Source organism: Lepisosteus platostomus, chromosome 19 (genome assembly GCF_059453375.1).
Source record: "Lepisosteus platostomus isolate fLepPlt1 chromosome 19, fLepPlt1.hap1, whole genome shotgun sequence".
NCBI classification, from domain to species: Eukaryota; Metazoa; Chordata; class Actinopteri; order Semionotiformes; family Lepisosteidae; genus Lepisosteus; species Lepisosteus platostomus.
Window position 1 is genome coordinate 369857 of NC_142629.1, and position 21819 is coordinate 391675.

The 21819-nt window shown below is 48.2% G+C and overlaps 2 protein-coding genes and 1 long non-coding RNA gene across 6 annotated transcripts in view; 1 reads left to right on the forward strand and 2 right to left on the reverse strand.

The window, feature by feature from the left end:
- The window catches only part of rai1 (retinoic acid induced 1), a 38394-nt gene extending 36411 nt beyond the window's left edge, over nt 1-1983 (reverse strand). For all 3 annotated transcript variants that reach the window (XM_088613412.1, XM_088613411.1, XM_088613410.1), the window contains exon 1: nt 1443-1983. The gene's annotated coding sequence lies outside the window, so the exon portion shown is untranslated. The remainder of the gene's footprint in view (nt 1-1442) is intronic.
- Nucleotides 1-21819, forward strand: part of LOC148644748 (uncharacterized) — a 121075-nt gene that overhangs the window by 21078 nt on the left and 78178 nt on the right. The window lies entirely within an intron of this gene.
- Nucleotides 15408-20562, reverse strand: foxl3 (forkhead box L3). The gene is made up of 3 exons (XM_088613419.1): nt 19484-20562; nt 18198-18366; nt 15408-17117 (listed from the first exon to the last, which is right to left on the reverse strand). Exons 1-3 carry the CDS (start codon nt 19588-19590, stop codon nt 16683-16685), a joined length of 711 nt encoding a protein of 236 aa, XP_088469545.1. The 5' UTR covers nt 19591-20562; the 3' UTR covers nt 15408-16682.

A 21819-nucleotide genomic window follows, 5' to 3' on the forward strand; every position in this document is an offset into this window, starting at 1 on the left:
CAGGAAAAAGGACGTGGGCAGCTGTCCTGCGTCCTGCTTTCCTGTCTGTGCGGGGACTCAGGAGCCTGCTGCTCTCTTTAGATGCCCCCAGACTGCCTGTCCTAAGCAGTCAGCAAGGGCTTGAATGGCAGGCATCCCATGGATCGCCTTGTGTCTCTCACGCTTGAAACTGCAAGACCAGGAGAGCTGTTCTCGAGGTATTTTGCATGTGTAGCTGACTTTGTCCTCTGCCCTGTGCATATTATTTATTGATTCCATTATTAAAAAAAAAAAAAGTCAGCAAAGTGCTCTAATTGTAAGTGGTATAGACAGTCACATAAAAAGATGACCTCCTTTGTACGGATGAGGTGAACGGAAGTTCTCTCCTTGGTAATGAAATGCTCGTCTGCTGTAAGCGCTGCATACTGAGTGCTCGAGGAGTAGCTCTGAAGAATCTAATTGGAAGTGCTTCTGTTCTTTCTGAATAAAAGTCGCACGCTTTGGAATGGGCATCACACAAACAGCGGCAGTGACTGTCACGGAAAATATTCCTCTTGTTGGATTTCACGGGGGGGGGGGGGAGAAAGAGGTTTCATTTAAAAGGATTGTTTATATTGCCATTATCATTCCCTTCCTGCTCTTGTCATTGCGGGCAGAAGGCACCTCTCTCCTCAGCGTCTACTCTCTCTCTAAATGGACTCTCACAGTGAGGGAGGCTGTCCTGAGCTGCTATTTCAGTCATCAGTGACACTGCAATCTCAGTGCAATGTTTTAATAGCTTTAAGCTGCGTGAGCAATGATAGATTCTCCTGTTTTTAAAAGCCACTCTGTATTGCATGCTTTACTGAAAGTATCAGACCCAAGAGCGATGTAATTACAGCACTATGTGTCACACCAATACGATGAGCATTTATCCCATTATAATAATTTTTAGCAGGACACAACCAGAAAATGCAACAATACTTTAGCAACAGCATACTGGCATAGTTTAACAGGATAGCTCTGGCAAAGTACCCGTAAAACATCTTACGCAAGGGAAGAATTCCACGTTGCTGACTATTAGGTAATTGGGACAGCAAGGTATTCACCATGCAAGCAGGACAAACTCGCAGTTCCTATCTTTCTGGCTGTTGTTTCAGTCAACGCAAAGAGCAACCAGCCTTCTGAGCAACTACTTTCCAAACAAGAAGAGCACTTGCAATATGTGCAGACTGCCCTTGTAAGCACCCGCGTCTTCACTCTCATCAAGCCTGAGCCGCACTGTTCTCCGCTTGGACTGGATGTAAAAGTGACATTGCAATTTAAAATTAAAGAGACATTCGCCTCCATCAACCCCCCCCCTCCCCTCCCCGCAACACATACACACACCTCCCATTCCCAACACCAAAGAGTTACAAAATGCTGCATGCCCAGCTTGGAAACTAGCGGGAGACAAGAGAGAGGTATTGAATAGACAGCGGTACCTGCAGACACGGTCAGGCTTGTTCCTCGTTCTTCCCAGCTCAGCCGGGCAGGAGTAAATCCCCTGCAAGGTGAAACGGCACGAATATTCCCTGTCAGCGGCCGCCTCTCTCTAACTCGACTTCCTCCTTCCCTTTGCAGCCATGTTCACGGGACTCAGGGGGATACAAAGCAATTAGAAAGCAGCCCTATAGCTTCCAGACGGAATATATAATGGAATTAGCTGAGGGGGCTGTTGTGCTGGCGAGTCTGGCAGCCTGTCCGCGAGCGGGCGAGCGAGCGCCTGCGAGTGAGGGGAAGGAGGGGAGAGAGAGAGAGAGTGCGAGAGAGAGAGAGAGATCGCCTGGTGCTCTGGGGGGTCAGGAGAAAGCAGGGCTGGGGCCACCTGCTCTGGCAATGCCAGGCGAAAGAGAAGGCTGGCTCCTCAAGACGCTCTGACTGGTCCTCTCTGTGCCTGCGAGTGGGTGGCAAGGAAGCTGATCTGTGTGTGAGAGAGGGAGCGAGACCGTGTGTGTGTGAGAGAGGGGGAGAGAGAGCGAGTGACTGACTGACTGACTGAATGTGTGTGTGGATGATTGTGCCATGAATGGGAATGAGAAGGAGGAGGTGCGCCCCCCTCCCCGCAGCACCCCCCCCCCGTCCACCCTTTCCTCTTTTTAATGCTGAAATAGTGGCTCGACAGCCGCTCAGTGGCTCAGACTAATTTGGATCCTACATATAGAGCATCCATCCCTCTGCTCCCGCCACCCTCTCTCCCTCTCCCTCTCTCTCTCCTTTTCATCCTCGGCTGGCGGAGCGCAGCCCCGCTCAGCACAGCAGAGCGCAGCCAGCGCTGCTCCCCAACACAGCCGCAGGCGGGAGGCGCGCAGCATAATTGCCTGGTGTTCTGAAAAGGCTGAGACGTCTCGGATCGCTTTTTCCCCCCGTTTTTTTTTTTTAAAAGAAAGCGTTGTTTTCAGAGAAAGACACGTTGGTTTTTTTTTTTTTTTTTTTTTAGAATCATTATCTGCGCCTCCCGATTGTCGCGCAGGTTTAACGGTGGTGAGTCCCTCCCTGCTCCTGGTTTGCGGCATCGAGGAGGGTGAACGGGATTCCGGTCATTCAGCCCTCGTTTCCCGTAATTTATTACGTTCGGAACGATGTGACAGGAGGGAAGAGCATCTGTCTGACCTTGAGATAGCTGCCAGATTTGCATTTCTCACAAACCTGCTGTAGAAGACCCTAAGAAGCAGCATTAATAAATGCAGTGTAAGACCAGTCGCTCGATCTATAGGCAGATTAATAGACAAGCCCTCTCTGCTCTGGGTACTGGGTATTTTTTTCTGCGTGAATACATTCCACCTGCTTAGCCACATATTTTGTGAAGTCCCAGCTGGGAAATTTCACTCACTAAATTCTGAGCTGTGGCCCGGGCAAAACATGTCATGCAATTCTAAAATTACAACAGATACTGCAGAGAGAAAGACAGAAGGACAGAGAAGGGTGGATGAACAGAGAGAGAGAGAGGGAATGAAAGGGAGAGAGAGGAAAGGGAGCTGAGCAGGGGATTGAGAAATGGGTATTTTCTTCTAAACGCACACCAGTTCAGCGGTGCTTTGATTTTGGCGAATGCACACGCCCCTCATTAGGGCCAAGTCTCCGGGGATCACAGCAATTGGTGCCTTTTATCAGTGAGAGCGTTGCAGCGGTGGGAACTTTAATAGGATTTACTGGCGTTAGGAGGAGAGAGAAAGCTCTGCGTTAGGGATAGCTGAGCAGAACTGCGATTGCTAATGAGTCTGTCTACAAGCTCAGCTGAAGTTTGCCCCCTATCACTTTAATTGGAGCTGATTATTAAACTATATCAGCCACCCCATTTGGCAAGCTGCAGTGCTGTTTTTAAAAAGTGTTAACCCCCCCACACACACACACACCTCATCTTTTAACATGGCCTTGCTTTGAAATTAAGGGAGAACTGATTCACAACTTAGCAATTTCAGGCTAAAACAAATGAATGACTACCTTACCACAATACGTGAGAAAAATAAATGCAAATTGACTTCAGGTCTAATTGAGTCAGATATCAGATCCAAATAGGATCTCCATGTCTTAAAAATGATTACCTTGCTCCACATGTTGCAGAGCAGGAAGGAAAAACCAGTTTGGATTTGTGTAAAAAAAGATGAGAATGATTTCCTCTGTAAGACAGGCCAGCTCTGATGCCTGCAACTACAACTGGGCGACCTGGAAGAGAATATAATGGACTGTCCTCTTCTTTCCCCTCTCTGAGTGGGTTCTAGGGTGGGAGATCTGACGACTTTTCAGACGTCGTTTCATTCATTGACAGCTCCACAGCAGTGGGAAACGTTTTCAGCAGCTGCTTGAGTTTAGTGTTTAGAACCCGAGCCGACTAGAGGAGCTCACAACGGCCGCCTTCCCAAGTTCCTCCCCCGTCGCTCTTCCGATTCATGCGAAAGAGCAAAGCGTCGCCGGGAAGGTCCTACTGTTTGATGTTCCTGTGTTTTTGAAAAGGCGGTGAATGAATGGATTTGTTTTCCATGGGATTCTGCGGTGATTGGTAATGGAAGGTGAAGGCTAGGGTATGAGACTGGGCCTAAGTCTATCCCTCCCCCCCCTCTCCGAGCTCCTCATCTATAATGCACTTCATCTGCAGTTGTAAATGTCAGGGGCCAGTATGGTGCTATATTTTATAGCCCTTCTTACAAGCTGTGCTGTCATGAGGTGTAGCGTGCTTGCTTGCAGTAAAGCCACACAGTCGGAAAGGCTCGACTGGAGCTCTCACAAGGTATGGACTGAGAAACCCAGACGTGCCCCAACCCCCTCCCAGCACGAGACGGGTTGCCCTCAGTTGAACCTGTTCTAGCCTTCAGACCACAAATGTCGGCTTCAATACACATTTATAATCTCCCTCGATGTGCATGTGTGCTGTGTCCGTTAATGGGTCCCAGGAGAAAGTAAGCTGCTTCTTCTTCTACTTCTGGGAGGAAACTGAAACAGTCATTTCATTTTAGGTTTTGTTGCGCTGATCGAATATCTCAGTGGGTATGTGCTGTTTTAGACAGATGCTCTGTCAGCACAGCTGTACACAATGACTCGACTTGGCCACTCCTGTCAAACAGCATGAGACCCCCCCTCCCCTCCCACCCAGCACACACACTCGCTCCTTATTAATGGCACTCTGCATCTGATTAGGTTTAATTAGCAGCCTGTCTGAGCACCACACCATGTGAGACAGTGTGAGAGAATCGTTAGTGGTGAGAGTGTTGATGCTGAACATAGAAACTTTTTTTTTCCCCTTGTGCAAAAAATGGTAAAAGAAAATCAGAGGGTTCGTTAATACAGACAAGAGCAAAACCCATGTTTTTGCAGCCCTTGCAGACCATAATTCAAACATCCTGCGGGAGCCGGGCTTGTGCGCCGATTCTTCATTTCGGTGGGTGTTGTCTGGCAAGAAGGCAAGTGATCTCCCGATCTGCTGGCCTCTGGAGCGTCAGTCTTGAGCACCGGACTGTGTGCTTGCTTGTCTGAGCCCAGGGTGGGAAACCTGAGCTGGATATTTTAAATCCAGAACAATGTAGCCTGCTCAGTGATAGTCACACAAAATATTTTTGACACTTAAGGTAGACAATGGGAAAGATTAAACCATTTTAAGCACCTTTCAGGAATGCTGCTTAATACAAAATACAATTGTAGATGCTGCATTCATACAACATTTGAACCTACCCCTATTTTGAAACTATTAGAAGAACGTTGGCCCTTTCAGATTCTTCCTGTAGCTGTACACTGTGGGTTTAACATGTATAGAATTAATATGTCCCGGAAGATCTTTCTTTAGGGATTTTAGCAGGTGCCTCCTCTCTTCTGTTTTGAAGGAAGATGCATATACCGGCGGAGAACTACATTTCCCAGAAGTCCCTGGGAGCCCCACGCTCTGTCGCTGGTGTTTATTTTTCTTGCTCCTTAGCAAGATGAGTGTTGTGCATGTCATATTCTCAAGCGCTCAGATGTGCATTAGTGTTGAAAGTCGTAATGTGACGCTTTAATGTTCATCTTCACCCTTTGAACGTGTTCTAGTGGAAAGCTGATATGGAAACACTGGAGCTGTCGCTGTACAGAGCTTCTGATTATTTTACGCATCTGAACCAGGAACGTGTGAAAGTTCTGCAGTTTTCGCCCAGAGACAGTGAAAGCTGTCAGGTTTCTTTTCAGATCTCAAATATCTCTTAAACCTCTCTCGCCCCAGATATTTTTAGAATAAAAAATAGCCACCCATTAAGAACCTTCTGAGCTCGCAAGTGCAAAAACAAACGACGCGAAGAAACGCGTTTTCTGTACACGGTGACGGAGACACGCGTGTGTAGAATGCAGTAGGCTCAGCGGGTTTGGCATTTTACAAGCCGAAGGGCTCAGCTGTCCTCAAACACAAAGATTTAGGACTGCATCGTTTTGGCCTGTGTTCAGGAACCCTGTTCTGCTCGGGCGCTTTAATAGGAGCGATGCTCGTTTCGCGAGAGAAGAGGCGCTCTCTTGTGAACAGAGCACACGCGTGTGCGCGGCTTTGGCATTGATGAATGTCCAGTGCAAAGCTCCAGCGCGCACACAGGGACGGCGCAGCGGTTTGCAGACGCCGACACGCAGGGATTTGAATCCCAAGCCGGTGTAGGCTGAATTTAAACACAGGAGTGGGAGGAGAGACTTTGACGAGACGGAAAACATCCGCCGATGTAGTTTACCGATTCAGACATGCAAGCAGGAGGTCTGTATAGCCCGCGCTCAGGCACAGGCGAGATAAAACGCCGGTACTTCCAAGCGTGATCCCGAGGCGGAGCCGGGGGGAGATGCACAGTTCTAGCTGTGTTTTTGACGCTCGTTTAATTGAATCCACCGGCTCTCCTTCTGCATGGCACAGAAAAGCCAAATCAGAGTGATATTGTAGAATATTTCATTCGTGTGTCTGTCCTCTCGGCGGCTGTGGGTGTTGTTTGGGAACCCCGGGGGTGGGGTAGGGGGCCATGAAAACTAGTCTTCCTTCAGCCCCTGCGTGGGAGCGTGCAGCCCAGCCCGAGAGCCAGGGTGCGATGAGTCCACACGGGATTGAGAGACGTCCTGGAGCACCAAGCTCAGGACACAGGTGCGACATCTTCCAGGTGTACTGGGAAGAAAAAGCTCAGGATTTTCCCATCTATATTTTCGTGATATTTCGCGTCAGCACAATGCAGCATTATTGTCCACAGTGCTCCCTGGCCGCCAGATGTCGGTGCTCCGGGGGGTTTCGGGGGCGCGACGGCTGCGCGCTCGGGCGAACGGCGATGCTGTGCGCGCGCTCAGGTGACCGGCGATGCTGTGTGCGCGCTCAGGTGAACGCGCGCCTTCACCGCTGTGCTGTACAGCTTCCCGAGACGCAGAGATTTGATGTATTTTAGAAGGGGAAGGGTACTTAAATGATGGGCTTGTGCATCTGAATTGCCTTGGCCGTGTCGCACTGATGAGCCTTGCTCTGGGCGCGACGCTTGCTGTGTTTGTGAAAAGGCGACACGGGAGTCCCTGCGGCAGTCCGGTGCATCGTGATGGGCTTGAATGAAGAACTGATATTCCTTCATTTCAACCCTGACTCCTCCCTCCCGCCCGTTTGAATCCTAATATCTGACATCCACATTTAAATCCGACCTGGAGAGCGCGCAGGGTCGTTGTTGTTTTGACATGCATTTTGTCCACCGTGTGTGTGTGTGTTTGTGTGAGTGTGTGTGTGCGCGCCACGGAAGGCTCTTGAAGGCTGTCTGTGCTCGGGTCCGGTGCCGTCACGCTCGTGACACCGGTGACCTCCCCGCTGTCCACTCACACGGAAGGGCAGTGCGCGGACACGGCTCGCGGCGCTCGTTTCCAAGGAGACGGCGGTTCCGCCTGTTTTCAGGAGCAACAAAACTCCCGACTGGGGCTGTGAGAGAATACAGAGCCGTGCGGGTCTGTTGAGAAACGGCTAGGATGAGACAGCCACGCACATCCCGAGAGCCTTATATTGTAGGTAGTGTTCCCGAGAGACGAATCATCAGTCTGTTTTCGTTCGTTGTTTTTTGTAAGCACGTTGGCTAAACTCACTGAGTGCCGTGTAAACCTTTCGTATTCGTTTAAAGCGTGAGCGTGTGTCCCTGCAGTCGGTGCAGCCGCACAGAGCGAGCACCGCTGTCGCAACAAGGAAGAAAACTGGCCGGTGCGCCCTCGCAAAGCTCCCCAACACGCAGCATTCAAAAACACATAGTCCGGTTGCGCAGGCCGGCAGCCGGGTTCAGCGGGACCTGTGAAAGACGAGTGATATTTATTACCTGGCCGGAAGGAGGCTTGTGAGCTAAAATTAGCGCTGTCATTGACGGCGTTTCTAATAGAATGAGGTTGGCACGTAGGGCATTTAGCGAAATAAGGACAGAAATGGAAGTTAGATCTGGCCAGAGCTATCCCGCATGAGCGTTGTTTTCCTGAATGAGGGAAAAAGGGAAGGAGAAGGCGGAGGATACACAGGAAATAACCGTTTCACTCTGTCTTAACTGCAGAGTCCTTAGATGCATTGTACATAGTGCTGAAATATATTCACACTTAATGTCCTACAGTCAGGAAACCCGTTTTAAGCTCCGAAGACTGAAACGGAGTGTTGCTCGTGATGATGAAGCCACTGTCCTGTCATCGAGGTGACCCAGTAACCGATATTTCTCATGTGGTTGGTTGCAAGCAAGGAGCACATGCTATCGACAGATAACGGAAAAAAAATCATAAACGTAAAACCGTAAGCAAAAAAGACAAAAATGAATCAAGTAGAAGCTTAGCTGAGTGCTGTCCGGGATTTTTCTCCTGGTTGTTTGGTTTTGCTGTTTGTGTGCGGTGAACTGGCTCGTTGTTTGCACTGGTGCCACCTAGTGGTGAAAACCCTGAACTGAGGACCCGCTGACATTCACGTTTACTGAATTCAACCGATTTGAGACCCGAGGCCCCTATTTCTTCAAATGTCCTTTTTGTACTTATGAATAAAAAGAATAGTGCAGCTTGTCATATTGAAATACGACTAAAAAAACGTTCTGCTGCAATGCCTGTACACTCTCGACGAGGGCTAACTACAAATTGACAGAGCGGCGTGTTTGGGCACAGTTGCCTGTCCCGTTGAACAAGGAGCCACACGGCAGCTTCCTGTTTCGTACTGTTTGTACTGTAACATTGTCGGTATGTTTGAAAGCTGAGCAGTGTGTCGCATGCGTTCTGACTGCTGCAGCAGATGAGGATTTTTTGTCTCATCACGCACATTGAAGACAGTTCTCATACAGACTGATAATGAATGACCTGGGATCCTGCCTCTCTGGACTTCCCTGTGAAAGTACTGTGCTCGACTGCAGAGAGAAACTGCAGCCCCAGACGGAGACAGAGCTCCAGTGTGGTGTGATATGTCTGGGGCTGGAGGTCCCTCCAGTGGTGGTTCGGTACAAGTCTCCAGGCGCAGTGCTGGCGTTCGCTCAGACCTGCAGGTAAGACGAGTCTTTGATTTGTTCCGACTCCTCCACCCTCTGCCCCGCCTGCCATATGGGCGCAGTGGGACGTCTCCTTGCCTCACAGGCTCTGCTGCGGCAGCGCGCCTCGCCCTGGCTCCGGGGAAGCGGGGGTCCTCACTGCCCCCCTGCTTCGCCGCGCCGTGAACTGAGCCATCGAAACCTTAATAATATCCCCTTAGACTTACAGATCGCTTTTCTGGACACTCCACTCAAAGTGCTTTACAAGGAAACCCCCACCAGTGTGCAGCCCCACCTGGATGACGCACCAGTGGGCTCCCCCCACACCAGCTCTCAGTGGGGAGCAGAGCACAGTGATGAAGCCAGTTCAGAGATGGGAGTTACTAGGAGGCCATGATTGGTAAAGGCCAAGGGGGAAATTTAGCCAGGACGTTGGGGTAAAATCCCTACTGTAATCGAGAAACGCCCTGGGACTTTAAACTCGTTTAAAAACTAGTAAGAACAGTGAATGTGCTACGTAGGCTGCAAGTACTGTATAGTGCCACCACTCTGGTATGTGGCTGCTCAGGAGACTGTTTCAGATGTCCAGTCCTTGATCTCGTATCGGCATACTGATTCCGAACCCCAGTGATTTATTATGCGGTGTCATTGCATGGGTCTGGGCGTCAGTGTTTGAGTGTGTTTGTGCAGTTTTCCAGAGGGCTCCGTTACAGCTCGGAGGCTGAGTACTTATCGGTTTTATGTGAACCAGTGCAAGGCGTAATGGTTTAGCTGGCTGCACCAGGACTCTGCAAAGTGTAAAATGTTGTATAATTTATTTGCCTGGAGAGCGGCAAGCCACCGTGACGATGAAGATGAATTGTAGGCATTCGACGGCATGCTAGTTTTCTGTTCTCTTGTGCTGCGTTTTCTCGTCTGTGAGGCAGCACCCATGAAAGACCGGGGAGTTCATTAGCGCTCCCATGGGGTTCCTGATAAACAAAGCCGAACGCAGGTTTTAAAAACATCATGCCAATTAGACCAGGAACGAACGCATCCGGAAGCAGGTTACACATCAAACTTGACCAGTGGAAAAGCTCCTCTTTCTGCTTATCAGTTCACTTGCTGCAGTTGTCGGTGCCAATCATGTACGTCTGGTGTGAGCCCATGTGATCAGTTTTATTTATTTATTTCTTCTTTAATGCGTCGTGGTCGAGACACACCGAGACCCGATGATGCAGAAAAGAGGTAAATTCAGTTTGTGGTGTCCGGCTTTTCTGAAGTGAGTTTGCGGTCCCAGTGTGAACTGGGATTACAGTGGCACCCTGTGGTAAAATGACCGTACTGAAGGGTAAATCATTTTTTTCATGGAAAGTTGGAAAATAAGCATGCTAAAGGTAACCCTACCAGATGTGTTCTGTGTGTTCTCTTTTGTGTTCTGGAAAGAAGAGTGACATGAAGTTTCCCGGGCAGCTATGGGATCGGCTTGGGAGAGTTTCGCTCGCCCAGCGGGGGTGGCCGCCCCCCCGGCGATCTGGGACCATGTGCTCACATGTGAGCAGCTGCCCTCGGAGAGGGGCTGACACGCACAGCCACTCTGTCGCTTCCTCTGGTGTGTGGTGCAGCACGCAGCAGTGCCTCTACACCCCAGTCAGTCGGGGAAATCAGCTCCACTCTCGATCAATTCCTGAGTGCCGACACGTGCAGACAGGCCTGCGGATTGAAGGGAGTGGGATTGTTCCCAAATTAGACAGCTGGAGGGCTGCTCGGGGTGAAAAAGCCTCATGTGTGTGTTGTGTAAACCTTTTTTCTTCAAATGAAAGAGCTATTTTATGTGCTCAGCTCAGCCATCTCACGGATGGTCACGTACAGCTTTATGCCAAGACTGCAAGAGTCCAGTGCAGAAGCTTCTGACATTTTCTCTCCTGATCTATGGATTAACTTTCACAGCCCGCCTGATATATTACCGCCTGCCCTGCTTGCTTACCTGAGCCTTTCAAATGTCCATTTTCCTCACTGCAGCTGCAGTCGGAGTCACCCTCTGTGATCAGACGCAGAGGGTTAGCTCTGTTCTTGTGCACAGGCTACCGGCTCTGACAAACTCGCCAATATACGATTAGGAAGAAATGAGGCAGGTCGCTCCGACGCTCAAGTTGCTCGCAAAAGCGCAGGATGAGGGGAAAACCATGACCTTGGCAGCAAAGGCAACAGCCGTTTCCTTCTCCTTGTGCAGAGAAATCTGCTCTAATTTCACCCCAGGATAGCAAACACTTCTGAGGAGTATTTTAGACATTGTCAGAGCATGAGATTCCGAATTCAGAGGGCGCCATTAAAGCCCCATGAATGTGGAGAAGACTTCGATCTGAGAATCTTTTCTAGACTTGACGTGAGGGATGTCAGGGAAGCTTGTCAGTTACATGGCTTTTTTCTGTCCTGAGTATCTACCCAGCACTCTCTACATGTAATGAAATAGATCCTATTTTCAGTCCTTATTGTGTTACCTCTAATTGTCCATCAAAACTGGAGCCACTAGCCTGGTAACACTTCAGATGACTTCTGGCTGAATATCAAGCCGTTGACTCCTGTATATATTCATCTCTTCCTCTGAGTGCCAATGTGTTCACCTGGTGTCTACACGTCATGAGCATGTGCAAACATACATGCCTACACCTGAGCAGAAATGCTGACCCCAGCACCACCACTGGCACCAGCTGGCATTCGTGTGGCTTCTGTGCGTTCAGTCAGAATCCATCAGGAATGGGGGTGCTTTATTTGAAGGGATTGGCTGCAGGTTTGCGCTGGAGTCAGCCAGCATCACAGGGCCTCAGCTGCCCCAGCAGGACCTCCACGCAGGAGGCTGGTTCTGTTCCCTGGGGAGATGGGTCAGAACCTGGGAAGGCCATGAGAACGTAAGAAATCTTAAAGACAAGAGGAGGGTATTTTGAGCTTATTGGTTCAAGAATCTCATTGAGCTGTTCTTATAAGGACTTCCAGAAATACTGTAGGCTGGTTTGCTCCTGTCATCCGCAACTCTTTGTGCACAGCCCAACCACTTGCTTGCAGCTCTACATGCACTTCCTTTTACTGAGTGTCCGTGGGTTCCTTTCGCTCCTCGCTTCACTTGTCTTCTTGCAGTACCTCCCGGGGGCAGGGTGGCGGCTAGACCCAGTTTCTTTTGTACCGCACACAGCAAGTAATGTGAGGAAAGGAGCTGTTTGTTTTTCAAACCACCAAGCAGTTCAGCACATTTCTGAAAAGATGCAGGTCTCTGTTTGCAAATATTGTTTGGTGAAGGGCGCAGGAAGACGCCAGCAGCCTGTCCAGCTCAAGAAGGGGGTCTGTAAATCTGCCCTGCTGGTTTGCGAGCTTCTTTGGTTTTGTCATCCTGTCCTGGTGACGGTCCTGCGAGGCTAGTGGCCAGGCCGCGTCTCCCACTGACCGCTGGACGGGTCACAGGCGCCCCGCCGCTGTGAGACAGCAGTGAGTGAGCTGCACCAGCTGGGCTACTTGTATTACATCTGCCCCTAAAATGTTGCAAAAAAATGAATGAGGTGTGAAATGTCAGAGAGAAAGCCAACTCCCGAGCAGCCCAGGCAGTGTGTGCTTGTGGACGTCTGGCACGGGGGAAGTGAAGCCTGAGTGACAGAGGCTGAGGCAGCAGGTTCCGGTCCAGGAGGCTGCTGGCAGGGCTCCTCACAGCCGTGCCGACTGCAGCAGCTCAGGACTGTCGCCCGGCCGAGCCACCAGCCCGCAGACACATTGCGCTGAACTGCCCGGTCTCTTCAGTGTTGTACAGGAATAAGCACCCGGCGTTAAGATAAGATAAGATCACTTTATTGGCCATATACAGTTTCTTGTATTAGAAATTCATCTTTTCACAGACCCCAGCTTGCTCTCCATGAGACACACAGACAGGGAGAGAAGCTGGGGGTCAGAGTGCAGGGTCAGCCATTTATAAAACAACCCTGGAGCAGCTGGGGTTAAGGGCCTTTCTCAGGGACCCAACGGAGTAGGATTCCTCTGCCGGCCGCGGGGTTTGAACCGGCCACAGACGCGGATCCTTAGCCAGTCCTCCGCCCGTGAAGCAAAGTTAACCAAAGTTATTTTTCTCGTTTGAGATAAAACTCAAATTTTGCCCGGCTTTCGCGGAGCGTCTTGCAGTTGCTCAAGTGTTCTGAGCCCCGTACCGTCCTTCTGGTGACGATGCCGTCACTGTGGCCTCTGGCTGTTGCCGGTAATAATCTCTGCTAGATTGCAGGCTTATCTGGGCACTGTATCAATATCCATCAAGCTGTGTTCAATTCTAGAGGCTATTAATGTATGTAAATGTACAGAAAAAGGTGATTGTTAATCAAAATCTGTAAAATAACACAGCCTGTCTAATTGGTAAACACGAACACTGTTTTCATTACTCTGGAGCGTTTTTTCTCAAAGGCAGGCAAAGCATTTACAAAAACAAATTAAGAAAATAAAAATAAATGCCTTTGAAATGAAATTACCTATTTGTGTTTGTGGTTTAGGTGTTATTAAAGTTGCACTTCATTGAGTTCCCAATTTTACCATGCAATTTTTGCACTTTTTGCCTTGAGCTTGGAAATTTCATCCAGGAGCTTTGAGCATGTAGTTTTAAAAAATGAAATTAGCTGTATTACAGGGTGTAGATGGGGTGACATGGCCAGCTTTTTGTAAAATCATTTCAGACTACTGTTCTGTAAGCAGCCAAGTTTCTCATGTCATCGAATAAACAAAAGTTTAAAATCTCTTCAAATTATTCCAGATGTTTGAGCCCATTTACAACACATGAAACGTCAGTATCAAATTTTTGGTTTTGTCACATGTAATCAGACACATCAAGGTTTTTGTCTTACCCGAAGAACATTTAAGTGATCATTTATTGTGCGGGTGGAGATCAGTTTATATCTTGGTGTTGTAATACATCTAGCCTTCCATCACAGTTAGGTTAATTTACCTAAATATATCCACAGCACATGGCACTACATCAACAGCTTTGTTAATGGAAACCTGCTGATCCATAACAGTTTTAGTGGTAGACATTTGCTTGGGGGCAATGCGATATTAATGTTAATATCAACGATTGATCAGAGGATTTGCAAGAAGGCATAAAGTATTTAATTATAATTGCATTAGGAATGGCATTGTAATGGCTCCAACATTTGAATAAGGTCACGTCTTGAGTCTCACCTTGCAAGTGTTGTGGTATATTAAATGCCACTCATGTTAAGTGCGTTGAAACCTTCCTGATGTAGTCACAGTATAATATAAAGGTTAAATTGAAAAATGTCCCTTTGCTGGTGGAAAAACAGCAATGATTGATATCCCTTGTAAGGGAAATAAATGTTAACAGACCCCCTTCTTAACTTGCTCCTTTATGAATAAAATGTATTTAAATAGACTGTTTGGATTAACTTTTGTATGTTCCAATTTCAGTTGAATTGAAAAGGTCAGGCAAAGGATTAGCAGGTTTTCAGAAAGGTTGGACAGATTTGATCTGACAATACGTTAATTGCTGAAAACAAGACGAACACGGGCATTTATTTCCACGTTCATGTGTGAAGACAATTACAGGCGAAAGTAATTCTTTGGGGGAATAAAACACTTTCTTGGAGCTTAGGCCTCCTCAGGAAGCAAGACTCAAGCAACTCCAGGTGACAGGTCACATACTGTGTTTAGAGTTAATATGTGTTTTATCATACATTGTGTGTTTTTTCGCTGACAGTGACGTGTGTCTGCACTAGACAAACCTTAGCTGGGCAATAAGAATGTCTGATGTTTTGGACTATTGAAGTATTCTGTTATCTAGGCAGGGAATATACTGGCTTGTTCTGTTATACGTTTTTTAAACTCATTGTAATAAGCGTATCAGGCAGTGACAAGGGAACATTAATCATTCGAGTGTGCTGCGCTGTGACATTGAAAAAGAGCACTGCTATATTAAAATAAGGATCCCCAAAATAGCAAAAGTACCCAGTTTTCCTACAGCACATCAGTGCTCTTGCAAAAATGTCAAACGGTTGCTGACTTGTCTGCATCATGCTCTGTTGATGAGCTGAGTGTGTGTTTGGGTCTGATCCTTTTTCTGCTAGGTGTTTTGTTGCAGCTGTGTTATTCTCTGTGTCTGCTAGACCCCAGAGCCTGTTGTCCTGAAACAGCACAGAGGCCATGGACATTTCTCAAGTACAAGTATGCTGGGTGGGCATTTCCGAAGTCAAGAAGGCACAAAATCAGCGCTGCTTCACACGGCCAGTTGACTTTGATACAAGGGGCCAGCAGAATTAAGACTGCTAGTGAAGGCTGACCTTCAGCTCTTGTACCATCAACACGTTTGCTTATTCTGTCAACCTTTCTAGTTTTTTATGTATAACATAATTGTGACTTGGGTTTAGCCTACAGTTTTACAGTTTGATATATTCTATATATTCTGAATTTAGAAACCTGCAAGCTATTGCTACCTTTTTCCTACATTGTACATCACAACAGAACTCAATTTAATTGCAGTACTTTATTTTTCTTTACTGTTTTTGATGACATTTACCCTAAATTAGTGCCACAAAAGATTACGATCATACCTGCTCTCCTTTATGCAGGATCATAGTCCGTTATTTTTTACAGAGTTTATGGAATTCCATACTGGTGCAAAGGAGCTGTTTGCCTTTTGCCATGTGCTGCCAGAACTAAGATCTTGGCAGTGGCTGCAGTGTAGAATCCAGAAACCAGGGCAGTAGAAACGTCCAGCCAACAGCATTGAACACATTCCTGGGGCTGTTTCATTTTTTAACCCAGCATGCTCTGCTCAAGGCCTGGAATGGGCAGGTGGAAATTAAAAGGTTGCGGGACCTTAGGTGTGAACTGGCATCGATCTTCTGTGCCAGAACTCCGTTGCAGTCCGACCCAGTTGAAGTCCGCACGGCGCGGTGCTCAGGCCAGAGGGCTTGCAGAGTCGCAGCAGAGCAGACGCCTCCTGCTGCTCGGGGCGTTAGCAGTCAGGCCTGCCTGTTCCAGCAGCTCTGTCCACTGAGCTTGACTGGCCAGCTCTGCCGAGGAAGCTGTCTCCTCTCGGTGGTTGTACCTCCTGCGCTCTGCGATGCGTTTTGTACGGGTTTCCGAACTTCCCAGTGTCCTGTATTGCCTGCGCTGCGCAATACTGGCAGGCGGCGTTGTGAAGGTGAATTACACTGGCGGACAGAAGATCACTTAAGCATGTGCCCAGTGCCTTGCCTGACCTTTCGTGTGCTCCGCTGTGCTCGGACCGTGGTACCATGCCGAAGCTCTCCTCAGCCCTGGACTTCGGGAAGCGGCTTGGAAGGAACAGGATTCCATTTCTTCTTTTCGTGCTCAATAGCTGCCTTGTCTCAGTGAGGGGGGTTTGATTTGCTAGCAATCCTTGACTGTCACAGCTCGGCTCTGCTTTCAGGAATCTGGTTTCTGAAGCTTCTAATAGAGCACATATCGGTCCTGTAAGATCGCTTTGATCACGGACGTGTCTTTATCTGGGCCTCAGCCCAGGTGGCTGAATCTGAAAGACGCAAAGGGCAGGACAGGGCGGGCGCATCCAATTCATCTGGCTTTTGTGCAGAGAAGCTGATTAACGGCTTTTCATCAGATTCAAGGTCGGATCCTGCCGCGCGTTAGGAGAGTTTCTTATTAGTGGCCGAAGTCTTTGCAGCGTGCCATCGTCTGTGTGACCGGCGAGCCGCGCCTGTGGTGGTGCCCTGCCCCTCTGCCGGCCCGCTGGAGCGGGCGCGGGCGCTGCGGGCGTCACATGGTCCAGAAGTGCAGGTTGATGTGCTGCGGCTCCAGCAGGTGTGCTTTGCCCGTGGCCCCGGGGCCCGGAGGCCTCAGGCCGGGCAGCGGATCGGGGGCCGAGAGGATGTAATCGATGCTGAACTTGATCTCGGGCTCCGGTTTCCCAACAGGGGGGTTTGCCGGGGTGTGCCGGCGGCCGGGGTCGCCCGCACAGAAGCGGTCGGAGTCCGGCGGGCAGGCCGGGGGCAGGAAGGCCCCCGCGGGGCTCTCGGGGGAGGGGGGCCGCTCGCCCGGCTCGGCCGGCTCCCTGAAGCCCACCCTCATGTTCCGCCTCCGGCGGCGCCGCCGGTAGTTGCCGTTCTCGAACAGGTCCAGCATGGACTCGCACCCCGTCGCGAAGGTCCAGTAGTTCCCTTTGCCCTTCTCGTTGCCCTCCGTTCTGGGCACCTGCGGCCGCAACATGGGGGGAAGAAACACAGCTTTTTGGCTTTTTTCTTCTCATTTTCTTTAAACCGATCGCAGGCAGGTATCGTCCAGCTGCCTGAAACTGTCCCGGCCGCAAAGGCTTAAATAATCGTCGAGGGGATCTAGATCCGTGGGCTGCGGTTCTGTCAGTGGGTTTGTACTGTGTGCTGTTGTCTGTGCTCTGGCAGTGTTCCTGTGCTGTGAGATGCCTGCAGCATAAATTGGGAAATATAGACAGTATGTACCTGTACTCTATGTGTGTTTTCCTAAATAAAAACCTAAAAGAAGCTGCTTCGTCTTCGAAGGGAGGAAGGGGGAGGAGAGTGACTCAGTGAAATTAATCACCCAGACATCAGGGCGGCTGCCTGTTGTATCCTGAGAGTAATCCACGGAGGCCATGTGGTAAGAAGTTTAATATGGCTGCAGATGAACCACAGAAGGATGGCAGGACACGTTCACGAATGCAGTCACGCTGTGCCCAGAGCTCTGAGACACAGAGCTTTCTGTGGCTTTTGCACGTCACTGAGAAAGCAAGAGAAGCTTTCTGCTGTACTGCTTATCTTTGCATGGATCTGTAGCTGTTTATAGTCAATGTGAATCGGGTGATTTTTGCCATCTGCCTTCATTTATGCATTAATTTCAGCTGTTGCTCATATTGTGTGAATGTGCCTGTTTTTAAGGTTAACCCACTGCTTTCCTTAATTACAAGTTACGGGCTCTTAGGCCTGCAAAATGTTGAGTCCAGTCACTAAAGAAGATTAGATTCATTTGTTTTCGTTTTGATAACAAAACGATGTGACCAGATGTTATCATGTGCTTTCCTTTCAATTTATAATTCCACGTCATCAAATCAAATTGTACATTAAATAAAGGCCGCAGCAATTTTCTAAAGTTCGAGAGAATCATCATGAATACAGACCTTTTGCGAATTCTGAATAATCACACACATTGATTTAATTCATTCTTAAAGTGACATCTGAGGTCTCACTTCCTCTCTCCCTGGAATTGCAGTAGGTTCACCGTCCAGGCTAGGAGTGCCGCAGTCGGTGTGTGCCACTGTACCTTCACAAAGCAGCTGTTGAGGGACAGGTTGTGCCGGATCGAGTTCTGCCACGCCCTCTGATTGGACCGATAGTAGGGGAATTTCTTCATGATGAACTCGTAGATCCCCGACAGGGTCACCTTGTTCTCTGGGCTTTGCTGGATGGCCATTGCAATCAGAGCGATGTAGCTGGGCGAGAACGAGAGAGCCAGCGCGACACAGCCGTTACGGTGACAGCAGAGTCTGCAGTGGGTACACTGCCAACACTGATATCGGCAAATAACAGGACATGTTTCTTGTCCTGCAGCGACTGTCTCACAGTGAAAGACAATTCAGAACAAGTACTCAGTAATACCAGAATAAAGGAACACTACAGCATCCCCCTGTGTCAGAGTATCTAGAAAAGAAAAAGGTTTAAAATAATTGGATAGTGTACCTCAGTGAGTGGCTGGGCTGCTCGTCTTTACAGTAACTGGAAAAGTTCCAGTGCTGAAAAACTGAACAAAACCGAAACAAAACAGCCCAAATTTAAAACAACTGTCTTCACGTATTGTCATAGTAACGCTCAAAATAAACCCTAATTGAAGAAAAACTCGTCAGGAAAATCCTACTTTGAAGAAGATGTTCCTGTTTCAACGAGGTAAAATTGTTATGCTTGAGATACATTCATAACCCCAATGGAAAAAGGAGCAATCCCTGAAAAACACACCTCGTTATTGTACATTACATTACTTGTGTCGGTTTAGAAACCTTTGTTATGGATTTGCACATTTAAACCTCTGTCATTTTCTTTTCTAGAAAACGTTAAGATCATGACCAAATTACAGAGAATTTTTTTACACTTCTGAGGTTGTACATTTGATCATATTTGTATTTGAGGATGTTTTCATATTTAGCTACAGTAGGTCTTTAAATCTCTAAATAGATTTTCACATTTTAAAGTACACTTAAAAAAATACAACCAGTAATATTTGCATACGATATTTATATAAATTGTAACAATTAAAAACGAATGTTGTAATCGGTGGTTATCAGTGTATGAATTATACACAGATAAAGTACGCAGGCGGGAGCGTTTCGTAGAAAGAAGTATTGCGGTGTGTAAAGATTGGTTCAATAAAACATTTCAACTTCGTTCTAAAAAACAGCCGATTTCTGCCGTTAAATGCACTTGAACTTTTCATTTAAAAAGTTTACACCTGATCATTTAAAACTAGATGATGCCCATGGCAACTTCTCCCAGCATAGCTGAAACCTCAGGAGCGGCGCTGAAGCACGGGTCCGAGCTGCCGGGACCCCGGCTCACCTGTACGCGGGTCGGCACATCTTCTTCTCGTCGTCCGAGGCGCAGGCGGGGTACCCGTCTCCGTCGTAGTTAAAGCAGTTGTAGGGGTACTGCGAGTTGTCGAACATGGTCGGGCCGCCTCCGCTCTTGCGCCCCGGCGGCGCCTCGGTCCCACGGGCGGCGCGGACAGCCGTGGCGTGGCGCCCCTGTCCCACGGAGTGACCTGGCCTGCTGGCGCGCCGGCTGCGCGGTGCCTCCGCTGCTCTGCGCTGCGCTGCGCTCGGTCCCCTGTCGCCGGGCTGAGGGAGGCTGGATCCTCTGGACCCGGGGCGTGATCGACCAGTAGCTACAGACGCGCTCTCCCTCCCTCTCGGTCTGGGTGGTCCCCGCTCGGGGTCTGGCGTTTTTACTCTCGTGCGTGTTCCTCTCACCCCCTTTTTGTGTGTGTGTGTGTGGGGGGGGGGCGCATTTACCTAAACAACCCAACACGAGCAAATAAACAAGCCCCAACATTAATAAACAGTCTGAACCCGGCGCTCGCAGGTCTGTCCCCGCTGCCATGCCGGGTAAACCGACTCGTTGATTTTTTGTCATTATTTTTGTTTCCTCTTAACTACAGAAGTTGCAGCCAACAATGCGAGTTCCTCAGATCTAATCTATAATGCTGTATAATAGGCATAAATTGTATTTCCGTGACTAAAAGGGAGAGGGATGTGTGTTCAAAGGGACCCAGAACAGAGAGTTGTGCGGGACTACTGTCAGGCAGTGAAGACCAGGAAAACAGCCCAGGGCTGCGGTCTCTCTGTGTGGCCTTTGATCTCGCAGATAGATTAACGGAACAAGCCAGTGAGTCCTGGCACGGCGGGGACTGCAACTATTTCAAGATCGCTGGGATGTTTTTTTTTTCCTTTTCAAGTAAATGGTGCAAATCGGGGCTGTTGCGTGTTGACGTGCAACAGCGGCTCAGCGCGCCGCTCTGGGCTGCGAGGACGGGTGCTGCAGCCCGGCCACCCTTGAGTACCGGCGAGGGGGAATCAGCAGGGTTCGGCTGCAGTCAGAACAGAAGAGTTCATGGGCATGTTTAAAGCACTCTTATTCTTCCGCTTTTTAGTCTTCTGTCCACGTTATTACATTTGGCCAAGAGCGCATAAGAAATATTGCATCCAAGTGCGGAGGAGGCGGTGGGTTTCATCCTGGTTTTGAAATCTGTGGACTGCGGGGAACGTATCGAGTATCAATAGAAATCGAACTGAAATGAATTACTTCAAGGAAGCTTTTAATAGACGCGGAATTCTAATAGGTACTATCATACATTGGAGATTGAAGGATGTATCAGTCCGTCAATAAGAAACAAATCAACTTCAATAATAATTTAATCAAATCGATTGCATCTTTTCAGCTCCCTCAGGAAACGGTTGAATAAAGATGATCCAGTACAATAAACTGGGGCTGAATTTCATCGTGACATTGCGGCTAATTCGACGCGCGCCAGTTTCATTATATTTTGCATTTTGTTAGTTAAGAGAGATGCAGGCTACATTATATGTTAACATTGCAAAATTGGGAAACACGTAAAGGCTACGTCAGATATTATGTAAAAAATCGTTTATTTCTAATTAAATCTGTGAAGTTTATTTGTTTGTTTTTTTTCGTTTATAAACCAATACGTGTTGCCACTCGTAACCCAGAGGCACTGTTTTGAGGTTTCATTAAAATGTGTAATGCGCACGGAGATGTTATTTTTCCCGTTTTTTTTTGGAATACCTTCTCTCTTCTCAAGTTCGGCTTTTCCTCATTCTTCGCGCTGGTGGTCTCCATGTTCTGTGTTTCTCTGTTGTACTAGGTGCTGATGATAAAAGTATATCTTTAATTAATAGTTACAATAGGCACATTCATGGCTCACTGATATAATCTAAGGACATCAGCAGTTTCTATTGATTTCTAAAACAAATAGCTGCAGGCTAGGAAACTAAACGCTTTTAAAGCAGCTGTAAAGTATCTGCACGTAACATTTCATAAACATCACCTTCTGTTATAACATCGCACTAATTACAGGCTGACAGTAATACTGATAAAGATTTACAACAGGTGAATAATATCATTTGCACACCCCTCCACAAGGAAGCAAATTCCTGTCTGTCTCATTAAACCACTAAGATGATCCTATAAAATCTATGATTTGATATTTCAGTAATATTTTCTTGAGTACTCAACTCCCTCTTTATCTGCCAGTGAGATTCATACTTAAAAAACAACCAAGAACTAAAGTCACACGCCCAAAGGAATGAACAGTGACGACTTCAGGGGGTAGGAGCTGGTTGTAGGAGATTTAAGAAGGGCCTTACAGAACAAGAGAA

What these genes read in the sequence shown, in the direction of transcription:
- foxl3 (XM_088613419.1), bottom strand. Translation starts at nt 19,590, where the DNA reads ATGTTCGACAACTCGCAGTACCCCTACAACTGCTTTAACTACGACGGA. An exon ending in ATGTGCCGACCCGCGTACAG is followed by an intron (nt 18,367 to 19,483) that starts GTGAGCCGGGGT and finishes GTTCTCGCCCAG; the next exon opens with CTACATCGCTCTGATTGCAA. An exon ending in TCAACAGCTGCTTTGTGAAG is followed by an intron (nt 17,118 to 18,197) that starts GTACAGTGGCAC and finishes TTGCGGCCGCAG; the next exon opens with GTGCCCAGAACGGAGGGCAA.